This window comes from Manacus candei, unplaced genomic scaffold, assembly GCF_025592945.1.
Source record: "Manacus candei isolate 608988 ecotype Guabito, Panama unplaced genomic scaffold, ASM2559294v1 h1tg000015l, whole genome shotgun sequence".
In the NCBI taxonomy this organism is placed as follows: Eukaryota; Metazoa; Chordata; class Aves; order Passeriformes; family Pipridae; genus Manacus; species Manacus candei.
The window spans coordinates 17,944,943-17,966,258 of NW_026138063.1; the positions used below are offsets into that span (position 1 = coordinate 17,944,943).

The 21,316-nt window shown below is 38.2% G+C and overlaps 1 protein-coding gene across 5 annotated transcripts in view; it reads right to left on the bottom strand.

The window, feature by feature from the left end:
- The window catches only part of ACSL3 (acyl-CoA synthetase long chain family member 3), a 52,062-nt gene that overhangs the window by 18,890 nt on the left and 11,856 nt on the right, over positions 1-21,316 (bottom strand). For 2 of the 5 annotated variants that reach the window (XM_051781429.1, XM_051781430.1), the window contains exons 2-5: positions 18,140-18,243; positions 13,223-13,644; positions 6,213-6,390; positions 868-977 (exon numbers count right to left, since the gene is read on the bottom strand). In XM_051781429.1, coding sequence (XP_051637389.1) covers positions 868-977; positions 6,213-6,390; positions 13,223-13,615 — 681 coding nt within the window. In that variant the 5' untranslated portion in view covers positions 13,616-13,644; positions 18,140-18,243. Of the gene's footprint in view, positions 1-867; positions 978-6,212; positions 6,391-13,222; positions 13,645-18,139; positions 18,379-21,316 lie in introns of those variants that run through there. The other 3 variants (XR_007903538.1, XM_051781428.1, XM_051781431.1) reach the window with 3 other exon arrangements.

Here is a 21,316-nt window from a genome sequence, read left to right on the forward strand (position 1 = left end):
TTAGGTTACCCCTTGGTAACTACGTTACTTAAAATAAGCAACAGCTAGCAAAAATATGGAAAATCATTAATCAAGCATTTGAAGCAAAATGGCAGTCCTAAAACATTTATCAGTGTCCTAGTGGAAGAAGAGATGATCATTACCTCTAGCAGAACAAATGCATTCTCTTACTGCAAGTTGAAATAAATGTGCATTGCATATATACCGTCATTGTAGAACCTTTTTAAAAGTTTGGGTCATTCCCATTCAATTTCCAGCAACAGCACAGTATTCCATTAAATTCCTTTATCTGAAAGGCCCCATTTCCACCAAAACACATAATGATGAAACTCATTCAGATTAATTGTTCTACTTGGGTATTCCAACTGGGTTAGCGAGTCACAAAAGTTTTTTGACCGTTCTAATGTTTAGTAAGTTTTCCCCCACACAGAAAAACAGCTCTAACTCTTCAATCAGCCATCTTTAGATTTAAAAGCCATTCTCTGCTGGGAGAACATCCAGCAATAAGCCAGGAGGGTGATCACATTTAGCTCTTCATACACAGTGTATACATTTTTCTGTTCTTCCCATTGTTAAATTTATAGGCACTAAATCCACTCAGAAACCATGGCAGTTGCTTGTAAAGGTGTTCCAGGCAGCACTGCAGGTCTTCTATACTGCAAATTGCTCATCCCATTCTCCAGAGTCACTGAGGAGCCTAAAACCCACTGAAAGCAAACTATCACTTTTTTTGTACGTAAACCTTATTCCAAAAGCATCTGCCTTATAGAAGGGCAATAAATCATTGTTCTGTACAATGGAACCAGGTCATTTAACGATAATGAACAGACACACTGGAAAGAAATAGACAAAGAACAGTTTGCTGACCTTCAGTTTTGTTTGCATCAATTCTTTACTGGTGATGATGGTGGTCACCTCCGTTTCATTCAGCCCATGTACTATTGCCGGGCCCCCCAGGGTGGCGTACAGAGTGACAACTGAAACACAGAACGGGGGGGAAATGCTGAATCTCCGTGTCACATTTTCAGTTCCAGTTTACAATAAAGGACTGAGATCGATTCATTCCAAGTTGCGTGACAGTAAAAATATTTGTCAACTCAAAGGCGGGACAATTTTGTACTTAAAAAAATTCCGACCACATGGATTTAAATGCAGCATGATTTTCAGTTACTCCCAGAACGAATAAAGAACTACCATTGTCTGTATGACTGTTTACTATTTTTCAAGCTCTAATTAGGGGTTCCAAAACCACATCACCCTATGCAATTCTCCTAGATCTTACCAACTGAAAAGAAGCAAATGTTCTCAGTTTAACCATTGTGTAGCAGTCCTCTTGCACACAGGAAAGAAACAGCTTTCACTCATGTGACTTCTCTTTTCAGAATTCACATACTCTGTTACTAATCTTTTAAAATTGACTACTAATAAATTATTACAACATAGCAAAATGTGTCATGAGCAGATGAATTCTCACACTCAGTAATAAATCCATGGCTATCCTATTCGCCCATCTATTTGAAACAATATCATGTCAGAAAGGTTTAATCATCACCATCATTAGAAATTAAACTGAAATCATGAGAATCATACAGAACAGTAAAGAAAATATTTTAAGAATTGACTATAAGAAACACTGTTTCTTCTATTTAAGGACAGTTCATTAGTAATAAATGCGTTAAAAAATTATTTCCTATTAACAACTTTTAAGAACATTTAATTTCCTGTCACTTTAATGGGAACTGAATGAGAACAGAAGAGATTGGTGAAGAAAAAGGCAGCTCAAAAAGGAAGAGAGGTATTGGTCTCAAAAAAAATCATAATTTCCTATTTTCCAAGCAGAACACAAAACATGGGTATCTCAAAGAAGTTATAAGGTCAGTCAACACAATCAATAGTTACAACATCCATGCTGGAAGTTTTGTCACATCAGGTATCTGAATCACTTTTGTATTTTAGTCTGCATTTAGTTGAATATTTAAACAACATAATTATGAAAACAAGACACCCTACTGTATGTTAGGACTGTAACTCTACTATGCTCACTGCAGCAAGGATAAAAAAATTAAAGTTCTGTTGTATTTTAAGATTTGAAATCCAAGGAGTTACTAACCCAGCACAGTATACCAAGGAAGAACTCAAAAGCAGTTTTCTTACACAGAAAAGTAAATAGTTGACCTCTACTTATTTTTTCCTTGTTAAAACAGTCCATCATAGTTCAGAACTGTTGCAGGGCAAATGCACATGCACTGTGTTTTCTTTAATTTGGTGGGAGCAAAGTCCAGAAGAGTGCCTCTACTAGTTCCCACGAGCTCTCTCTACTTACTGCAGTGACCCCTGTTATATAAACATCTCACAGAAATTCAGCTTCCCTGAGCCAACAAGCAGAACCGACACACCGCCCAGAAGGAAAAGGATCATCTCTGAAATAACCCTGTATGTAGTTACTCATCTGCAAATAAGTACATTAAGACACTTAGAGCTATATGACAGAGCCAAACAGAGAAACCATTTATATGACGGTGCACTTATGTCATGGAGAGAATAAAATTGAGCAATGACTCTGATCTCTGAAATTCTCACTTCTCCACACTGGCACCCAAAACTTTTTCAGGCAAATCTGAAAGTTTTGGTAAATTTTTCTTCTCTCCTTGTTCTCTTGAAAACATATCAAGAAGGGATTATCTCGTGTTCACCTTTAGACATGCAGTAGTACAAGTGAGCCTTTGTTATCTGACCTTCTGCTAGGAATGCTGCTCTAAAAGTCTAAAAAGAGAAACCCCAACACTTCTAAATATTTGCCAGCTCATATACAAGGACAAAGCCTTGCCCTAAAGAAACAAATTAACTACTGCAATTTATTTCAATGTAACTCAAATTTTAAACTGAGTATTTCAACATCCATCATACATCAAAAATAAAAAGCAAAATACACATTTAAAGGCTTCAACCAAATAAATTCTGACAAGACCACTTCTGCTGAAGGTATGATTGAAAAATAAGGTCTCCTATTTGGTTATTTGGTTATACATTTGGGTGTTCTATCTGCCTACACTGGTGAAGAGCTGTTCACATAGATGGAGAGGAGGTACTCTGGAAGAAAATCTGGTTTCATGTTATACTACTTTTCTCATTTTTGAACTAGCAGTCCCACTCTGCTTCCTCAAATACAAGACTTAGCCTCAAACAATTCACATTTAAAACCAAGCATTTCTAATCATAAAATTGCTTGCTTGTGCAAGTAATCCAAAACAAAAATTACTTTCCCCATTTTAATTCTGTAGTGCAAAAGGCATTATCTCCAACAGAATGTATGAAACAGATGAACCTGCTCTCTTGGCATCAGTTCTGGGCCCACACCATCAGATTTCATACACTTCACGTTCAGAAAGAATGTCACAACGCTACCAGAGCGGTTAGCTCTAAAACAAAAAATACTAAGTCACTTAGCAATGTCTTGCCACACTACTACTTCAAGACCATCTGAATTTTCTAATTCATTCAGCAAACTGACCGTGGATACTGCACAACACTCTCATCCTCTGCCAACACACAAGTCAGCCAAGTTCACATCAGACGACGCACAGCTCAGATGCCGAATACCACGTCAGACAGTGTGCTGGAGCACGTTGCAACGAGGGGATTTAAAACATTAATCCAACAAAACCAAAAACATATGCATTCCATTCTGCTCACAACATCCATCCCCTATCTCAGATTTCACCCCCCCCCCCCCCAAATTACGAAATCTTCCTAGGATTTGTAAGTGTACTTCACTACCAAAGGGAAAAAATGATACAAGCCTTTGAATTTTATTTATTTACAAGACTTTGAATGTTGTATTTATTACACAAGCCTATTAATTTTAAGCTCTTGAATTTTATTGAATTTATTCAAAGGTTTTTATACAAGCCTTTGAATTTATATAGTCACCAGGAATCTGATAGATCCCAAAAGTGATAAAAGGGAACTGGCATGGTGTATTACGAGACATGTAATTTAAAAGCAACACAGGTATCTTATCTGAGAATAGCCTGTGCAGGTCTCTGCTCTGACAGACAGGCCAGCAGCATTTACTCACTTAAGAAAGAATCAAAAACATCACCAAATTTAGGTTGGAAGGCACCTAGGAAGATCACCTGCACACACCATTCACTACAGCAGAGTGTTCAGAACCATGGCCAGTCTGGTTTTTACACATCTCCAAGGATGGATATCTCACAACTATTCTAGGTCCCTGTTCTGATACTGAACCACCCTCACAATGAAGAGGTTTGCCCTAATATCTAATCAAGTTTTCCTGCCATTCAACTAGTATCTGTCACCTCCAGTCTCATCAAAACACACCTTTGAGCAGAGTCTGGCTTCACCTCCTCTGAATGCTCCCACTGGATAGTTCTAGATGGCAGCAAGATCTGAACTCACTCATCTTAATGCTGAACAGATCCTGATCTATCAGCCTCTCCTCAAAGGTCACATTCTCCAGCCCCTTCAGCCTCTTGGCAGCCCTCCACTGGACTTGCTCCAGTATGTCAATGTCTTTTTCCTACAAGGAAGTCCTAAAGCAGACACAGTACTCCAGATGTGGTTTTACCAGTGTTCAAAAGGAGAAGAAGGATAATTTCCCTGGACACTAAGTGCTACATTCATGCTACCACCACCCAGGATGCTGCTGGCCTCCACTGCAAGAAAGCACTGAGAAATCTGATTGACCCATTGCCCACCAGAACCCTCAGGTACTTCTCTGTCAAGCTGCTCTCTCCGACTGTCCCCCAGCCTATACCGGTACATGAGGTATTCCAGCACACACAGAGAAAATTTTAAGTGCCTCCACCAAACTCCATCAGGTTCCAGACAACACGCTTTTCAGCTGACAGGTTCCTCTCCACATCAGCCCTGTCCTTGAGTGTCCAGAGCCCTGTCTTCCTCCCTACATCAGCTCTGTCCTTGACTGTACTGGCTGCTGTGTAACACCTCCTGTGTTTGCATTCTGTCCCATCATCCAGGTCTTCAATAAAGAAATTAAACAGTATTGGAGTCAATATCAACCCCTGAGGGCTGGCAAGTAACTTTGCCCTACTTATCCAGCTTTTATCTGAATAGTTTGGCTGTACAGGTACTACAAGAGCCCATTGCCAAAGGCCTTGGTGAAGTCACAATACAGGACATCCACTCTTTCCTTATCTGCAGAGCCAGATATCATATAAGGCAAGCAGGCTGACTTTGAAATGTTATGTGCTAGGGCAGTGCACCTTGTCATCAACTCCACCCTTAAAACTAAGGGAACAACCCAGCAAAGGGTACACACAAAATAAGTCTTCACTGCATATCTCGGGTTATGTAAGTGAAAACTGCTATACACTCATCAACATATGATTTCTCAGACTGAAACAGATTCGTGCTCAGAGCAAAGAGGGACCATTGAAGACATAATAATCTTGTTAGGCTTGTTGTGAAAAGCTGAAAAAAGTCTAACTGATAGACATCTTTGGTGTACATAGGTAGCAAATCAGGAATTTCTGCACATGTGGCTTTTACAGCCCATCTCTTATTGAAGGAGGGTTAACACAGCAGGGAAGAGGCCAAAGCCCGTGAGGAACAGCAGTTTTTAGCGTGCCCTGTGGGACAAGGAGATATGGACCTCTGAGAGCATCACAGAACCCAGCCAGGCTAGGTTTACAGTGAGGTGAATGACAAACTACAAGCGATGATGAAACAGATATTTAAACAACTACAGCAAGTTGAGATTAGCACTCAGGAAATTTCTTGGCAAGAAAAAAACAGGTCGAACCAAAATCAAAACCAAAAACCTGACAAAACATCCAGTTAAAACAAAACTTACAGGCACGGATGAAGGTTTGACGTCAACTCCTGAAACTGAGTTAATGAATTCATGTGTGATTTTTGTTTGTTTGCTTGTTTTTAGAAACTTGGGAATCTGTACTGATTTGAGACTACAAGAAGATAAACCTCCCGTGAATTCATTGAGCAAACTCAAAATCATACTCCATCTGCAAACATGCAGGTTTCTCTATTCACTAACACAAAATGCTATAAAGTGCACAGTCTCTACCTTATGCAGCATTTTTTAGTTTGCAAATTTTAACGCTTTATACAAAATACATACCAAGTTTTCTTAGTATGTAAAGCAAAGAAAAAGTTTTATTTTCAGACTGTGTTGTAAGATCAAAACTTCAGGGAAGACGTGGACTTACGCTGGTAGTTGCACATAAAGCAGGCCTGTGCTGCAATCATCCACTCAGCTCTGGTCTCACAGAAGATAGCGATGTTAGTCTTTGGCTGCTGACCCAACACTGCTAAGCCATTTCCAAAATTAACAGCTTTAATGTATACATCTTCATAAGAAAGCCAGGTGTACTTGCCAAGGATGACCTAATAAGAATAATAAGTTCATTTTAGAAAGTGAAAATGTTTAACACATGTCCTACTACATCTTCACCCACATGAAGAGTCCACAGATGTCTGCAGTAACATGTGCTTGAATTATAACAGCAGTTTACTCAAGATAATGAATAATACTCTTGCCAAAAGCTACAGGGTCTGTGGAAGTTCCAACACAAATACTGCAATATGTCCACACATGTTACCACCTCAGTTTCTATTTTCATGTGAGGGAAGCACACGATTCCCACAGTGCTCCACAGCTTCAGAAGCCCCCTGAAAGGCTGCATGTGGTTATCTGGCCCACATGCCTTTACTTTTTAAAAAGGTTTGTTTTATGTAAAGGGTGACAAGCACTAGCTGGTACAATTCGTTCTTGATATTTCTTGTATATTTGGGCTACAGTTCTCCTACACAAATACAATGCTTAGGCATTCATTAAAACAAAAAAAATAAAAAAAGGTAAACTGGAATCCAGAAAGCAGCATATCCACAGGTCCTCAGTCAGAAATTGTGAAATCCCTTTTCCCTTCACTCTGAAACAAATGTCAAGGGGAAGAGTAGCAATAATTTTGCCCTTTTTTTTACTGTTAAGCAAAAGTGGGACTGAAGACCAGACTGGAAATTACTGACAAATCTCAGTTCTGAGAAGTCATGTGGAAAATATTAAGCAATCTCACTTTTCCTCTATACGGGAAAGCTGGTGCACAGTAAAACTGGATTTGAATTTACAGGCCATATCACAGGTTTCTACACGTGCACTTGCACCTTGCAGTACTATTTTCTTACTGAGTGACAGAATATTTCTTTGAGGATATTCTAGATACTTTCATATCTAGATGTAGTATGAAGATGTTTTACATTGAAATCCAGACTCTAAATCATTATACCTTACCCATCTAGTTATACAAGCACACTGACAATTTTGAAAAACATAATTGTTTAGTCAAGTATTTCAGAAATTTTCCTTAACTAGAAAATATTAGCAATAAATGCAAGCAAACACTAAAAAGCTATAAAAGCAAACTTTTCTTCCTTCTCCATTCTTTTTTTCCCACATTTCACTCATAAACTTGAACTGAATTTCAAACTTGTAGGCTGTTGAATCTAATGATGTTTTGGCATGTAATTACATTTCTAGTGAGTATGTATTTCCACATCCACTTCCTTAATAAAATATATTTAAAAACCTCTCTCAAGCTCTAATAAAAACTAAAATTTAGTAGATTTCTTTTATCAAAACACTTTTCCAAACTGCTGAAGTTACAACAAGGTAACTGAGTTGGCACCTATCAGTCTTGCTGCATATTGCTCACTAATCTACTTGTTTAGCAGGACAAACCTTTCTTTACTCAGGACAGGTACATGTGCAGCTGCTCAGAAATTCCACAAAATGTTTTCATGGGACAACACCATTTAATGAACTCAAAAAACAATACTTGCAATATATAGCAATTCTGCCAGAAAATACATATTTCCCACACAACTATCTTCTTAGGTTTTCCTGGGTTAGTTACAGAAACTCATTTTCATTGGCAAACAGGCTGTTTCAGAGCCAAAAACCTTACTGGAGCAGAAAGACCAGGTTGGAAATCTCTACTGTAAGCAGTGAGAGAACCCCAGCAGCACTGCTGCTGCACCAAGAGGGGGGGGCTCACCCCTGGCTGGTGCTCACTGCCACATCCCCCCATGAGAGGGGGATTTTGGGGTTCCTTTCAACTCACCAAGATATTTCTGGTGTGGAAAACTCCTACTGTTTCCAAGGAAAATATTGCACCTCTTCCCGTCCATACAAATTTCGGTAATTTGGAATTTAAATTCTAATTTGGGACATTTTTCCCCAAAGGCAGTATTTTTGGCACAGTTGGAAATTCTTGACAAGCTCATCAGTTGAAAACAATTTATAGCAGTGAACTGGGCAATATCCTTTCCCCCATTATATTCTGCCTACAGCGTGGCCTCAGGAAAACTGTTCATAAATAATTAGGCCAGGAAATACAAGCAGATTCTTGTTACTGTTTCTGGTAAGTTTGCCAAGTCATAACAGGTTTTAGTAATTTCCACCATTCACTACGTTACTCGTTAAAGTAGGGAAAAAAAATCATTAAGAGGTCAAAAATAAATCTTATCGAGTAAGACCTGAAATTCCATTTTTCTTCCCTTTTTTAATTCTCTTACAGAATTCATCCTCATTACTTAAACAAGTTTGATATGAAGTAGTGAGAGAAGGGTTTATTGGTGCCTTCTTTTCTTAAAAAGGAAAATTCCACAGGAAAGACGTTAGGTATAGTTATTTATATACATATAAAAATACATTTCTGAAGAACACTGACACGTGAAAACAGGTAAGATTATTTTCAATGCAGTTATTTTGAGTTTTACTTTCCTACTGCCTTCTATATATTTAAATTTTAATGTTCCTTTCTTCCTCATGCCCACCATTTCTTCTCTATTCCCTCCCTACATGATTTATAATATATTCACTTTAATGAGTAATATATATTCACATATACATATATAAATATTAACATACTGCCTCTGTCTGTATGTCCCTTTCCTCTGCATTTCGCTATACGCTTCTTTTGCAGGGCACAGAGCAGATTATGGTCTTTCTCAAACTTCCTTATTTTTTATGTCTCCAAATCCATCTCCCTTCCTGGCCTTTCCCTCAGTAGCTTTTGCTAATATTTTCCAGTGCACAGCTCAGGAAAGACAAGAAACTATTGGAGAGGGTCCAGTGGAGGCTACAAAGATGATCTGGCATCTGGAACATCTCTCTTAGAAGGAGACTGTGGGAGCTGGGTCTGTTCAGTCCAGAGAAAAGACTGAGGGGATCTCATTAATGCACAGAAATATCTCAAAGGCAGGTGCCAAGAGGATGGTGCCAGACTCTTTTCAGTGGTGCCCAGTGACAGGATGAGGAAGACCATCTCAACATGAGGAAGAACTTCTTTACACTGAGGGTGGCAGATCACTGGAACAGGCTGCCCAGGGAGGTCATGGAATCTCCCTCTCCGGAGACATTCCAAACCCACCTGGATGTGTTCCTGTGTCACCTGCTCCAGGTGACCCTGCCTTAGCAGGAAGGTTGGACTAGAGGATCCCCAGAGATACCTTCCAACCCCAACAATTCTGTCCCTCAGTTTCTGCTGTAAACAGCTGTTAAGGTTGACATTAAGTGCCATAATCCTTTTTAAACGTTCACCCACATTTAACTTCACAACTTTCCGAACTTGCTTTTGCTTGGTAACTACTTACATGTGTAAAAAAAGCAACTGTCTAAGAGTTGGCAAAAGGGGCCAAAAAGTGGAGATTATTGAGCATTCACTAAACAGCCCCACAAACCTCAGCAGTGCCCAGCAGGGAACGCAGCTCTGGGGCTTCACCTGGAAACACGACATTCCATAGGAAAACGCTGCCCTCTAGTGCTCCAGATTTTAAACTGCAGGATGAGTTACCGACGTAATGCACCATAAAATACTAGGAAGTATCAGGACTATATTAATATTTGGAACTCCAGAAAAGTGTAGACACTAAACACACAGTTAACATTTCTTTTACCTGGATTTTAGGGAGATATTAAATTTTTTTACTACGAAGGTGTCATAAAATATTCTCCATAAAGCTGCTGGCACAAGTACAGTCATTAAACTACCTGACTTCAATTACCTTTGAAGGTCTTGCTAAAAGTACCTTATAAGGCTTAAAGAACCTTGACTACTCTTTGGAAGCAAGTAATCATTAATTAAATATATTTTCTTGTAGAAAGCATATTATAAATAATACAAACGAGATTATTTGAAATATCTACTTTTGGCCTTTTTCAAATGAAAACATGGATTGCAGCTGAACACTTCTGAAAAAACCCCACTCTAAAATAATTACTTACATAGCACCGTATGGTTTTCAACATCAAAAACTACTCTTTTACTGCTCAGTGACTTGGCATGCAAGAACCTTCCTGTACCTTCACAATAAGTTTCAGTATCAACAATAATGAGTAAAGTTCTGAATTCTCAAGTGCTTTCCCACGTGCTTGCTGTTTCACCTAAATCTCTCAGGCTTCAGATGCATCACCTTCCCCTCTCAAAATTGTGTTTTCTTTTCCTCACAATGTCTTATTTATTATGTTTCCATAAATTCTGTTCTTGGTTACAAACCCTTTTTAAAACAGAACGAGACAAACAACTGATCTCCAAAACAAACAAACATTCCCCTCAAAAAATAAACTACCAAAAGAACACAAACACACAGAGCGAAATCCACATACCAATGTAGATAAAAGCAAGCACCTGACAATATAACTAAGATGACATAAAGCCATCAGAATAAAGCTCATCTTTTGGGCATCACAAAATTTAAGCTCTGCTTAAATTAATCATTTTTTTCAATTACTTATGTCTTAATCTTTGAGGTATTTTTATTCTGACTTAAATAAATATTTTATGAAATTATTATTAGGTATGGTCTCCAACAATGAGATTGGAGAAGGAAACTGGAGAAGTAAACTACAGAAGGAAACAGAAAAACTAACTCCATATGAAATATTATAAAATGCAACAAGGTGAGCAAGTATTTATATTTTATTCACATCCATGAGTTCCTGCTACTTTGGCAACCGCACAGGAATAAATATTTTTATAACAATATCACATCACAAAAATTAAAGAAATTACACATTATCTGGGATATCTCAGAATAAATTAATGCCATATCTGATTTTAAAGACGTTAATAAGCTTTAAACAATTTCAGCTACAAGTGTGAGCACACTTAGCTCTCCGAAGAAGTTAAATATTTTACTTTTTTGAGATGTATATTTACCCCATTAATGAATCATTGATTAGGCTAATCTAGCCCACTGCAATTTGCCGAGGGACACATCTAACAGGTATTGCAACTCAGCCAGACCCATGATCCAGAGCTACTCCTGACTTGCAGATGACCCCAGAAAAATGCATCACTCCAATCACTATGTTCAATCATGAAAAAGGAAAAGTAATTAACAAGTTTCGCAGCTTCTGTAAAGTATACAAATTATATGCATTATACCTAAGAATGAAACTTGTCATGCACCTTTTTGAAGAGCTGCATCAAGCAAATCTCAGCAAGTTGCCTTTGCTAAAGGAATCCAGGCAATAAAATGGTGCATGATATGAAAGACAGAAATCAAAGGAAAAGAACCCTGACATTTAGAATCAACAAGGTATCTTGTGAAATGGTCCAATTTTCCTCTATTGCTAAAATATGCTATGAGGTATTAAGAAACACTGTATTCCTTAATGGAAAAAAAATTAAAAGTAGATTTGTGTGATAATGCCACAATTTGGAACAAAGTAACAAGAGGGCAAGTGTGGCAATCGACCATAATGCACTGTTGTGTCAAGCTTAGACACAATTATCTAACTTGGGTAATTTCTAAGTCTAAATACTTAGAAACAAGTAATTTAAGTAGCTCAACACAAACATTCTTCAGCTTTCCAATATTCAGAACACATTGCTTGCATAATGGAAAAGGCTAAAACTCCTAAGTTCTTAAGTCTTACATTACCAATTGCAATTAAAAAACAGGGCACATATCACAGGCAGCCAAAATTCTGATTTGTGCTCAGAAGTCTTTCTTTGTACAACTTTGTACAACATGAACTTTCTGTTTCTTTATAGGGTAATGAGGCAGCAAAACGTGTATCAAGAAAGATTACATGTAACCATTCATCCCAGCATTTCCTTCATACTAAAAAAACTAACTCCACAGCTGAGAGGAAGTTTCTCTAACAATTAAAGCTTCTATAAAGATTTAACAGAACTGAACTTTGCCATATATTGTGATATTAACCAAATTCTATTGTAAACATACTTCTCCATCAGAATTAAAACTAGTAGTATTTAAGGGATTTTATTTTTATTTTATTTAAGGAATATTACTTTTTATTATATGAAGAGATAATTTTTTTCATCTGCAGGGAAACTAATCGTAGCTAGAAATTATCTTTATATTATGGATTTTAACAACTTCTAATACAGAAATGCAGACCTTTCATAAACTACACAGAGATGCACAGACATATATATCCTGTTACAGTGTCCTGCCTTGCTTCTTCAGGCAAAAGTGCATTTTTAAATGCCTCTGAACAAACACAAAGCAGCAAATGACAATACAGGCTCGAACATTAAACACTATTAAAAAATCTGTCCCTTGAAACAGAGTTCATACTGCAATCACATCTCACACACACACCTGGATCACATATTAGCAGAGAAGTAGTTCACCTGAAAGGAGACAAAGAAAAAAAAGACAAAAAAGACTCCTCCAATAAAATCTGCAAAATCCTTTCCCAAAAAAACTTCATTTAAGTCTTGAATTTGCTGTAGAACAGTAAATCTTTAAGTTATAACTGAGTTTACTGGAATGGCACATCTGAGCATAGGCATCTAGTAATTTTTCAATATTTATCTGATTATAGTTCAGAATAATACAAAGGGAGACTTTTTTTAATTCACCTAAAAAGCAACCTTTAAAGCTACTTAAATCGTCAGCTGAATATTAAAAACAAATACTTAAAACATATTTGTGCTTTTTATTTGGATGAAACCATAAAAAAAGGATATCTACTCAAGAATGCAAAAAGAAGGTTTAGATTTGTTTTAAATGCCAAGTAATGAGAGATCGGGAATTAGATAATTTAACTCTTTTCAAAACTATTCAATCTAAGTAGAGAAACTTATTTTTTGCCCAGTTTTGTTTTACAGGACTAGAAGTGCTGCACAAGAAAGTAAACACATTTTGACAAAAATTCTTAAAGGCAGACTGCAGGAAGACCTACCTTTTTAAAAACTTTTCCCGATGGCTGGATTTCGTCTTCCTCTTTCAGGATTTCACGTGTTCCCAAGAGTTTTTTGTCCTTAAATTTAGTCTTCGCATATTTAAAAACTTTGTCAAGTGTATCACACCCAGGATATAAAACTGAAGCTAAGCAATGTAGGCTGTTAACAGATCTGTAAGCACCCCCAGCCTTGTTATTCACAGGTCTGGCTTTAACCTGCTTGGCTTTTTCTATAGCCTGCTTTGATCCCGAAAGTATGTACCATGGAATGTATGTTACAAGGGTGTACATCAAAATTATAAAGTTTATCAACTGTAAAAGAACAGGGTTGATGTTATGCTTCAACTTCATTTTGGTTGCTTGTGAAGGTTCCAAGAAAGAGTTTGGAAACATGAATCAACTACACAGGGATCCAAAGAGATCTGAAAAGAGAAAAGAAAAGGTAAGTGGTAAACTATCACCATTGGCAAGGGGGTTATTTTCGAACATAATATTACAATCCATATCCCAGTAGGTCTTTTTATGCAGAAATTATGCTACAAGTCTTAATCCATAATACAAATGAAACAAGACATTGATACACGAGGAAAAACTTTTCCATTCCCATTTAGCAGACTGTAATAGAATGACATGTGAATGGGATACATTTCTCCGAAAATGTTATGTGATTATACAGTTTAAAAGACTCTCTCCAACCACATCAGCATACCTACATGTGTATTTTCATTAGCCATCTTTACATGACTGTAAATCAGCCTCCAAACAAGCCCTAAGAACACAAGCAATGCCACTGCTCTCTGCACATGGGAACCCCAACCACTGAGGATGTGATTAGACACACTGGGACACATAAGAGAAGGAAGGCCCTGTATGTGACAGAACTTTGCTGGTTCTTTTATTCCTAGAGACTTCCAATCGGTCCCATGACTTCAGTCTCAGAACCAGTAGGCAATGGGCACACTTGTTATATCAATAAGCATGACAATGAGTTAACTTATATTTGGTAAATACTGGAAAATACCTTAGAAATAGCCCCAAATTCCTAAACACCAGCACTATGAAGAGACGTGTAACTTTTCACAGGGTCCCTAATGATGCCAGGATATTCACTTTGACTTTTTTAAAAGCATCATTTATCATATCCAATGACCACAGTGATGATACTACTTTCTAATGTACTCTACTGTTGAGTCAAGAAATGGTGCCATCTATCTAAAAGATTAAAAAAACCCAAATCAACAAAATCATTTAAAACCTTATGGAAAACCGGGACACTTGCCAAAATGGCTGAGGATGAATTTATGCAGCAGAGAATGAGACACCAGTTATTAAAATCAGTGTTTTGCACATAAAACAAAATCAACTGCAAATGCATTTCACTCAGGTAACTTTTCAAGGGTATGGATAGAACTTATTAATACCATAAATCAAGCAGCTAATAATGATATATACATAAGATGCAGAGCTTTTGATAATACTAAATTAAGCAAACTTTCATTTGTAAGATATATTATTCTTTGCTGATGTCTTACGCTCATTGACTCTTTGCCCACTAACTCTCCAAAAACCCTAAAGAAAAGAAATTTGAGTTGAAGAAGTAATGTGTAAGTCATGTAAGATCCTTCAGTAGTAATGAAAAGAAACCTTGCTTCACTAGTCTTAGATCTGTAGGTCCTTTTGGGAACAGATCAACCCAACACCCTTCCTTTGTAGCATGAGATTAATTCCACCTTTCCCTAAAATATACAATTTCTTAAAACTCCAAGCAAAAATATTTCACCATCTTCTTCCCTAACAAGCTGCTGTAACCTCATCGTTAACATTGCCTCATTACAGGCAGTTTGAAGGAGAGCAGAGCACCCACAGATGCACACCCAAACCATAGGAGCTCTTCACAGTAGGGACTTACTGCAACAAGCAGCAGGGGGGAAAAAGGGATTTAAAAAAAAAGGAAGTATATGTATTTTAATTTTCAGATCAAAGGCAAAAAGCAATGACAAATTAAAAAAAACAAACTTAAATAGGCTAAAGGGCAAACTCAGTAATCATTTGAATAGACTTATGTTCTTAGTCGGTCACCGAAGGATACTTAAGGAAAATAATCATGAGCCAGCCAATAAGCTACTGCTACCCAGAAAAACTGTGCTGTTGTTGATAGCAACATAGAACAAGATGTTTTAAAGCTAATCCAAAGTTCACACAGCAAAAGTTTACCCATTTTTCAAAAACTGTACGTTGCCCTATAATTTTGTCTGGCCCAGTTCAGAAGGGGTACATCTTTTTTCTCCTTATAAAGCTGGAGAATTCTCTGCCTACAAAGTAGAAAGAGAATATAACCAAACACTGTTATAAACAAAAACCTAAAGCAACTCATTTAATACCTTTAGGAAAACTTTTCTTCAAAGAAATTCCTTGTCTGACAGTCAAGCCTGTCTAAAAATATTCTAAGTTTCGTATCTTTCCTTGGTTAGAGAGACGCTGAGCCCTTCTGGAATACCAGCCTGTCATTTGATTTTGCAGTTATTTTAACAGCTTTATTCTTGCCTCAGAAGGAGAGAGGAACCTTTTTCACCATTTCTAAAATAACCACATCAAGGTCTCATGTCAAGCTCTTTCTTCTGGCTTACCCAAGGCCTTGCATATAACCCCCAAACCTGGAAATGTTGGCTTTGAATTGCAAACATAAATTGTGCTAGGCCCACCTGTTCATAAAAGGTTGCATTGCAAGAAAGAGTCTAAGGAACACTACAACAGGACAGACTTGAGGGAAATGTTTTGAAATGTCACCCTGGCTCAGAAAAGTAAGCACCCAGTTCTAGAACTCCGCTCTTATGTACATCTTTTACCCTGAGTAAATTGCTAATTATTTCAGCTCCTCCTTCAGAAAAGTGAGGCTATCACAAGTCATTTATTGCAAACAATTTCTTTTAAAAATTAACACTCGCAAAAGTTTTTTCATTTAAAAATGCAGGTTTTTTGAGATTAAAAACTATCTTTTGCACATGCAGTTTCTTGCCTTAAAGGCCACTTAAGACTCCATTTTTCTTCCTTCAAAGTCTTATAATTAGGAGATAGGAACCTTTAGCAAGAGAGCACTTCCGTGCCAGTATTGACAATTTGGCAATGGATTTCAGACTATGATATTTGCAGAGCATCTACACTTGTAACTAATTGTAATTACTGTTGTAACTGGAAGTTGGAAAAGTGCAGTCCCTTTCTGAACAAGCAAGAAAAATATAATAGTCTCATCGGAAGGATAAGCTCCAGTATCTTTGTAGGGTGATTGTTCTAAGGAGACCCGAGTCATGACACAAAGGAAGTTCCTTGGTGGCAATGAAAAGGCTCCACCTCTTTCCTTGTATAACTGAAGAACAGAAGATGCATTTTAATTCATCATTTTGTTTATTTGTTTGATATGTTGTTAAACAGAAAAATACCAGGTAAAAAAAAGAGATCAGTTTAAAATACCTTCATCCCCAACAGATTTATCATTGCCATTCCCAGTAGAAGAACACTGAAGTCAGCTAAATGGATCACTAAGCATGCAATAAAAAATTCATTTTGATGACAACATAGAAGCAAAACTCCACCCTAATGTGAGACTGGAGTTCTAGCTATAAGACAATTATATTTTACTGCAAGCAAAACCAATGCAGTTGAACTTGACAGTGGTTTGTTTTTGTTTGGTTTGTTTTTTTTTAAATAAAAGGTCATTTAATCTCAAAAAAACCCTCCACTTTTAATGACAATTGAAAAGAAAAAGATTATTTCCATGAAGATATAGAGAAAAATGCAAAAGCAAACACTTGTAACAACTGCTATTTCAAACCTTTACTGTATGGTATTCTAAAAACTCAAAATGAAAATACATTATAAATAATCAATTTGCAGAACTAACATGAAAATTAAAAGTTTTGGTAAATTTTCAGGGGTTTATCAGATTTGAAAGGCTTAAAAGAGATGCACTGTTGACTGTTTAACACTCTTCCTTTAAAAAAAGCACCATCAAACAGCAACAACAAAAAAATCCTCTGAAAGGTTTAGTGAAATACTATACAGGGCTTTACAATTTCATTTAAGTACAATTTGTTGTCGCCTTATTAATTTTGGAAGTATATGCCTGCTTTTGACCATAAAAAGAGGGTAAGTAAACCCAACATTTTCAGCCAGGGAATGGAAAGCAGAGGACATGAGCCTAAGCAGTTTTTGCAAGTATTAAGACTATGACCCAGTAAGAAAGTCCACTGCCTTTACAGTGCATAAGTTTTGTTCTTAGGTAGCTCCTGCTGACAAATAAAATCACTGACAAATAAAAATACCTGACGTGGTAATATTCTAACTAAGTGGTTCAGTCTGCAGATTAGCTGTAAACACTCAGGCGCTTACAGAACATGCATCCATCCTGGTTTCACACAGTCCTGCTGGGGTTTTTGAAAAACCAGCGCTCAAACTAGTGACGCAGGAAAAGTTGGGAGATTGAATCCTGGAGGGAAGAGCTGCTAACTTATGCAAGAATACAACCTATAGAAAAACTGTGCAAGCAAATGATTCCACAATAGCTGTCTGGTTACATGGAACTCTGTTTCACGAAGCTGTCACCAAACGGGAAAGAGCAAGACTACAAGTTAAAAAAATGTACACACTTTTTTCAAGAGCAAATTGAGAAGCAGCAATCAGCACACTCATGAATGAGTCTGGAGAAGTAAACCAGCTCTTTTCAGGACTGATCCTGCTTAATACATAATCAGTGATTTGGCCTGATATACTACTTATACTAATACTGTTATACCCTTTAGTTTTAGAAGCAAACTTATGTTAGATGAGAAAAAAAAAATCCTTAAAGGAATGTGTTTACTAATTGGCCTGCTTATAACAATTACACTACAATAAAAGCATGAATTAACAATAAAAAGAAACCTTATGCAACTTCTCATGGTGGCAGGTACAGGTACAACAGGCGATACAAGATGTTCCCGTCTCAGTTTACTCAACAGGAGCTGTCACAGGCAACTGCACGAAATCTAAAAATGGAAAATCCCCATTAAATATGGCAATTATAAAACATATCCTCCATTCTTTCACTTTTATTATGTAATAAATAAAGCCTTTTCCTCATCTGATACTGCACTGTATCACCTCGGAGAGTGTAGACCTACTACCTCCAAGTTAAGTAAAGCCAACTTTAACACAGCCATGGCTCAGACTCAAGTCCTGTACAATCAGGGTGGCTGGAAGCGCATTAGTTAAACTCAGTAGCTCATGGTACTTGCCTCCCTGACAAATTCTAATTCCCCAGGGGCTTTCAGTGTACACTGGTTCTACCATTAGGGGTAAAAAAAAAAACAACAAAAAAAAAGTACCTATCTTTGTTTATCTGTCTACACAGAGAACACATTTCAGCCTGAGTAACAAATATTCCTGAACACTTTATAAAAAGACTAAATAAAGTACTAATCATTGCATTTATTGACTATGCTCTACTATACAAAGTTTCATTTATTGCCCTTTGCAGAAGGAAGTCCTGATCTGTGCCAGTAATTCACATTTAAAATATGCAGCAAATGTAAACATTTTGTACCTATTACCTTTGTGCAAACATTATTATTTACACAGTTATTCAGTTCATACAGACATAATATTTTCCGGTTTCAGTGGATGTACTACTTGTTGCTTGAGGTGAACACCAATTCAGTGCCTCATTCAACTTCCTTGATTTCACACATACTAATTAAACAAAACCAAGCCTATGCTTCACAAACAAATTCCCTGGACTAAGAAGCAAGGTAGAGCCTGAGGTGATGAATGGTGCACAGAAGAATCCTAAACATGGACCCATCTAAGCAGAAGATCTCTTTTGCAATATGGATTTAAGACACAGTTATATCTGAAAACAGATGTTCCTCACAGCTACAGCAGAAGTGTCTTCACACATTCCTTGAAACTGAGAGGATGGAAATCCCAACAAGCCCAACTGAATGGTGGAAATGGATGCCTTGGATCCCTGGAGAGGAGCTGGTGCTCAGTACATCTTCTGCAGAGTGAGCACAAGGACACACCTCAGCTCCCCAATTAACCCCCCATTGCTTCCTCAAGCCTCTCCTCCCATCACCTCCTGTATCCCCAGAGAGCTGCTGCCCTGGACTGCTCACAGGACCCAGGGCCCAGTTCCCTCCAGGCCATCCTGGCAGTCCCCTCTCTTACCTGTCCTGTGGGTTCCACACAAGCACACACACTGTCCTTGTTCCCTGCTTGCTGATTTTTCAGCCTCCCCGTCTCTCCACGTCATCCTTTTCCAGGCTGCTGCCTGGGTCTCAGTATCACTTCTAGCACAAGGGAGACCTTCCACATGCTTCCCAAACGTCCACAAAACCCTTCACCAGGCAGACTTGAAACCCTGTTACAAAATGGACTGCCTCTCCGGAGTCAAGTTGGGAACAGATCCATGGCTCTGTCCCAAAGGACATCTGCTTTCAACAGGGTGCTCAGCAAAGCAGTGCTCACAATACCAAGCACTCACTGGAAACAAATCCAGCGGGACCTTCCTTGACAGCTCCACATCACCACACAGGGCTTGTCTGTAGCCTCTGCTACAGAAAGATCTAGAACAGGATTGCATGGCTGTAACAGACTGACCCACACTCAAAGGGGTTTTTGACACTTTTTCAAGCAGGCAGACACAAAGAAGTTATTCCCACATCAACTCCAGCCCTTGATTTCTCACTCCCAGTCCTGAACAAGAAATAACCCATCTCTCCCTGGACTCTGCCCTCTCTGCTGCTACATGCACACTGTGAACTGCTGTTAGCTTACACACATTTGGTGGGAGACCAAAATTACTACTGATTACATGATTACTCTTCTCTCAAAAGGAGGCAGATCTTCTGGACATGGGGAGAATAACTACTCTCTGCAAGCATATCTAGGGTAATTCTGAGCTACCTTATTCAGATCACCTGTAGCCTCCAGCTCTGACCCATCTCTTTCACAACCCTGGGTGAATTCTCAGGCTCTTTAAAAGCTTCCCATTACCCTTCTGTGGAACACAAACAGGCACTGGCAGATTGCTGGAGCCACCTCAGCACTCCTGCTCCCACAACTCGCCCCCCAAAAGGCATCAGCATAACCAAATCCACAACTTAACTCTCTTCTGTGCACGAGTGTGTTTCTGAAAAGCACAAGAAGGCACACACAGACCATCAGGAAAGGGGACAGCATGACCTGGAACGAGCCAGTTTCCAAGGTAAGAGTTTAGCAAACCGCTGGGGCAGCAAAGGTTGGTCACGAACTGCACAGCCTGAGGGTGTGATTTCAGTTTGGCTCAAGCAGGTTTAACTGGGCTGCTAATAAAAACAGACTGTTCATCTCTGAAGTGTAATTCAGCTCTTTCCCTCCATTGTACCAACACACAAGTGCCTATGTGGCTAGGAATGAGTCAGATTAGCTTGCTGATCCAGTTTAAACCCTCCTTCTCAGGGCAGAACAGTGGATTTTCCTTTGTATCAACACTGGTACTTACTCGAGCCTAGGGTGAGTCACTCCAGCCACCTAAATCAACAGAAAATTAGCACTACAAAAGAAGTTATTCTTCTGTTATCTCAAACTGAGTAACCATGAATAGGAGTTAATGCCAAAGCAAAACTGGAGGAGGAGAGGGAAGGAGACTGGCAATCGTACTGCAAATCAAACCGCAGAAGACCAGAGATCAGCACAGACCGACAGCAGAACACCTTGTGACTCGTCAGCAGTGCACTGTGGGATCAGAGAAGAGCTGTGGACTGGAGGATTAACTTGATGCTCTCCCTACTAATGATCTCTCTACTTACTTTTTCTGGAGCTCACCGTTGGGAGTTGCAACTGGTACAAACCTAAATACCTTTAAATTCTGGATGTAGGCTAATAAACATTCCTATAAAGACAGACGGGTTGAATTTATGTTCTTCACATGTCAATGTTTGTAAAATGATATTCCTATTTCCTTAGGAGGCAGCCAGAAGGCATGCTGTTAGGATAAAATTGTTATGTAATTGTTAAACACCAAGATACTATAACAGAAGGAATAACATGAACCAAACAAGTCCTTTACCCTAGAGAGAT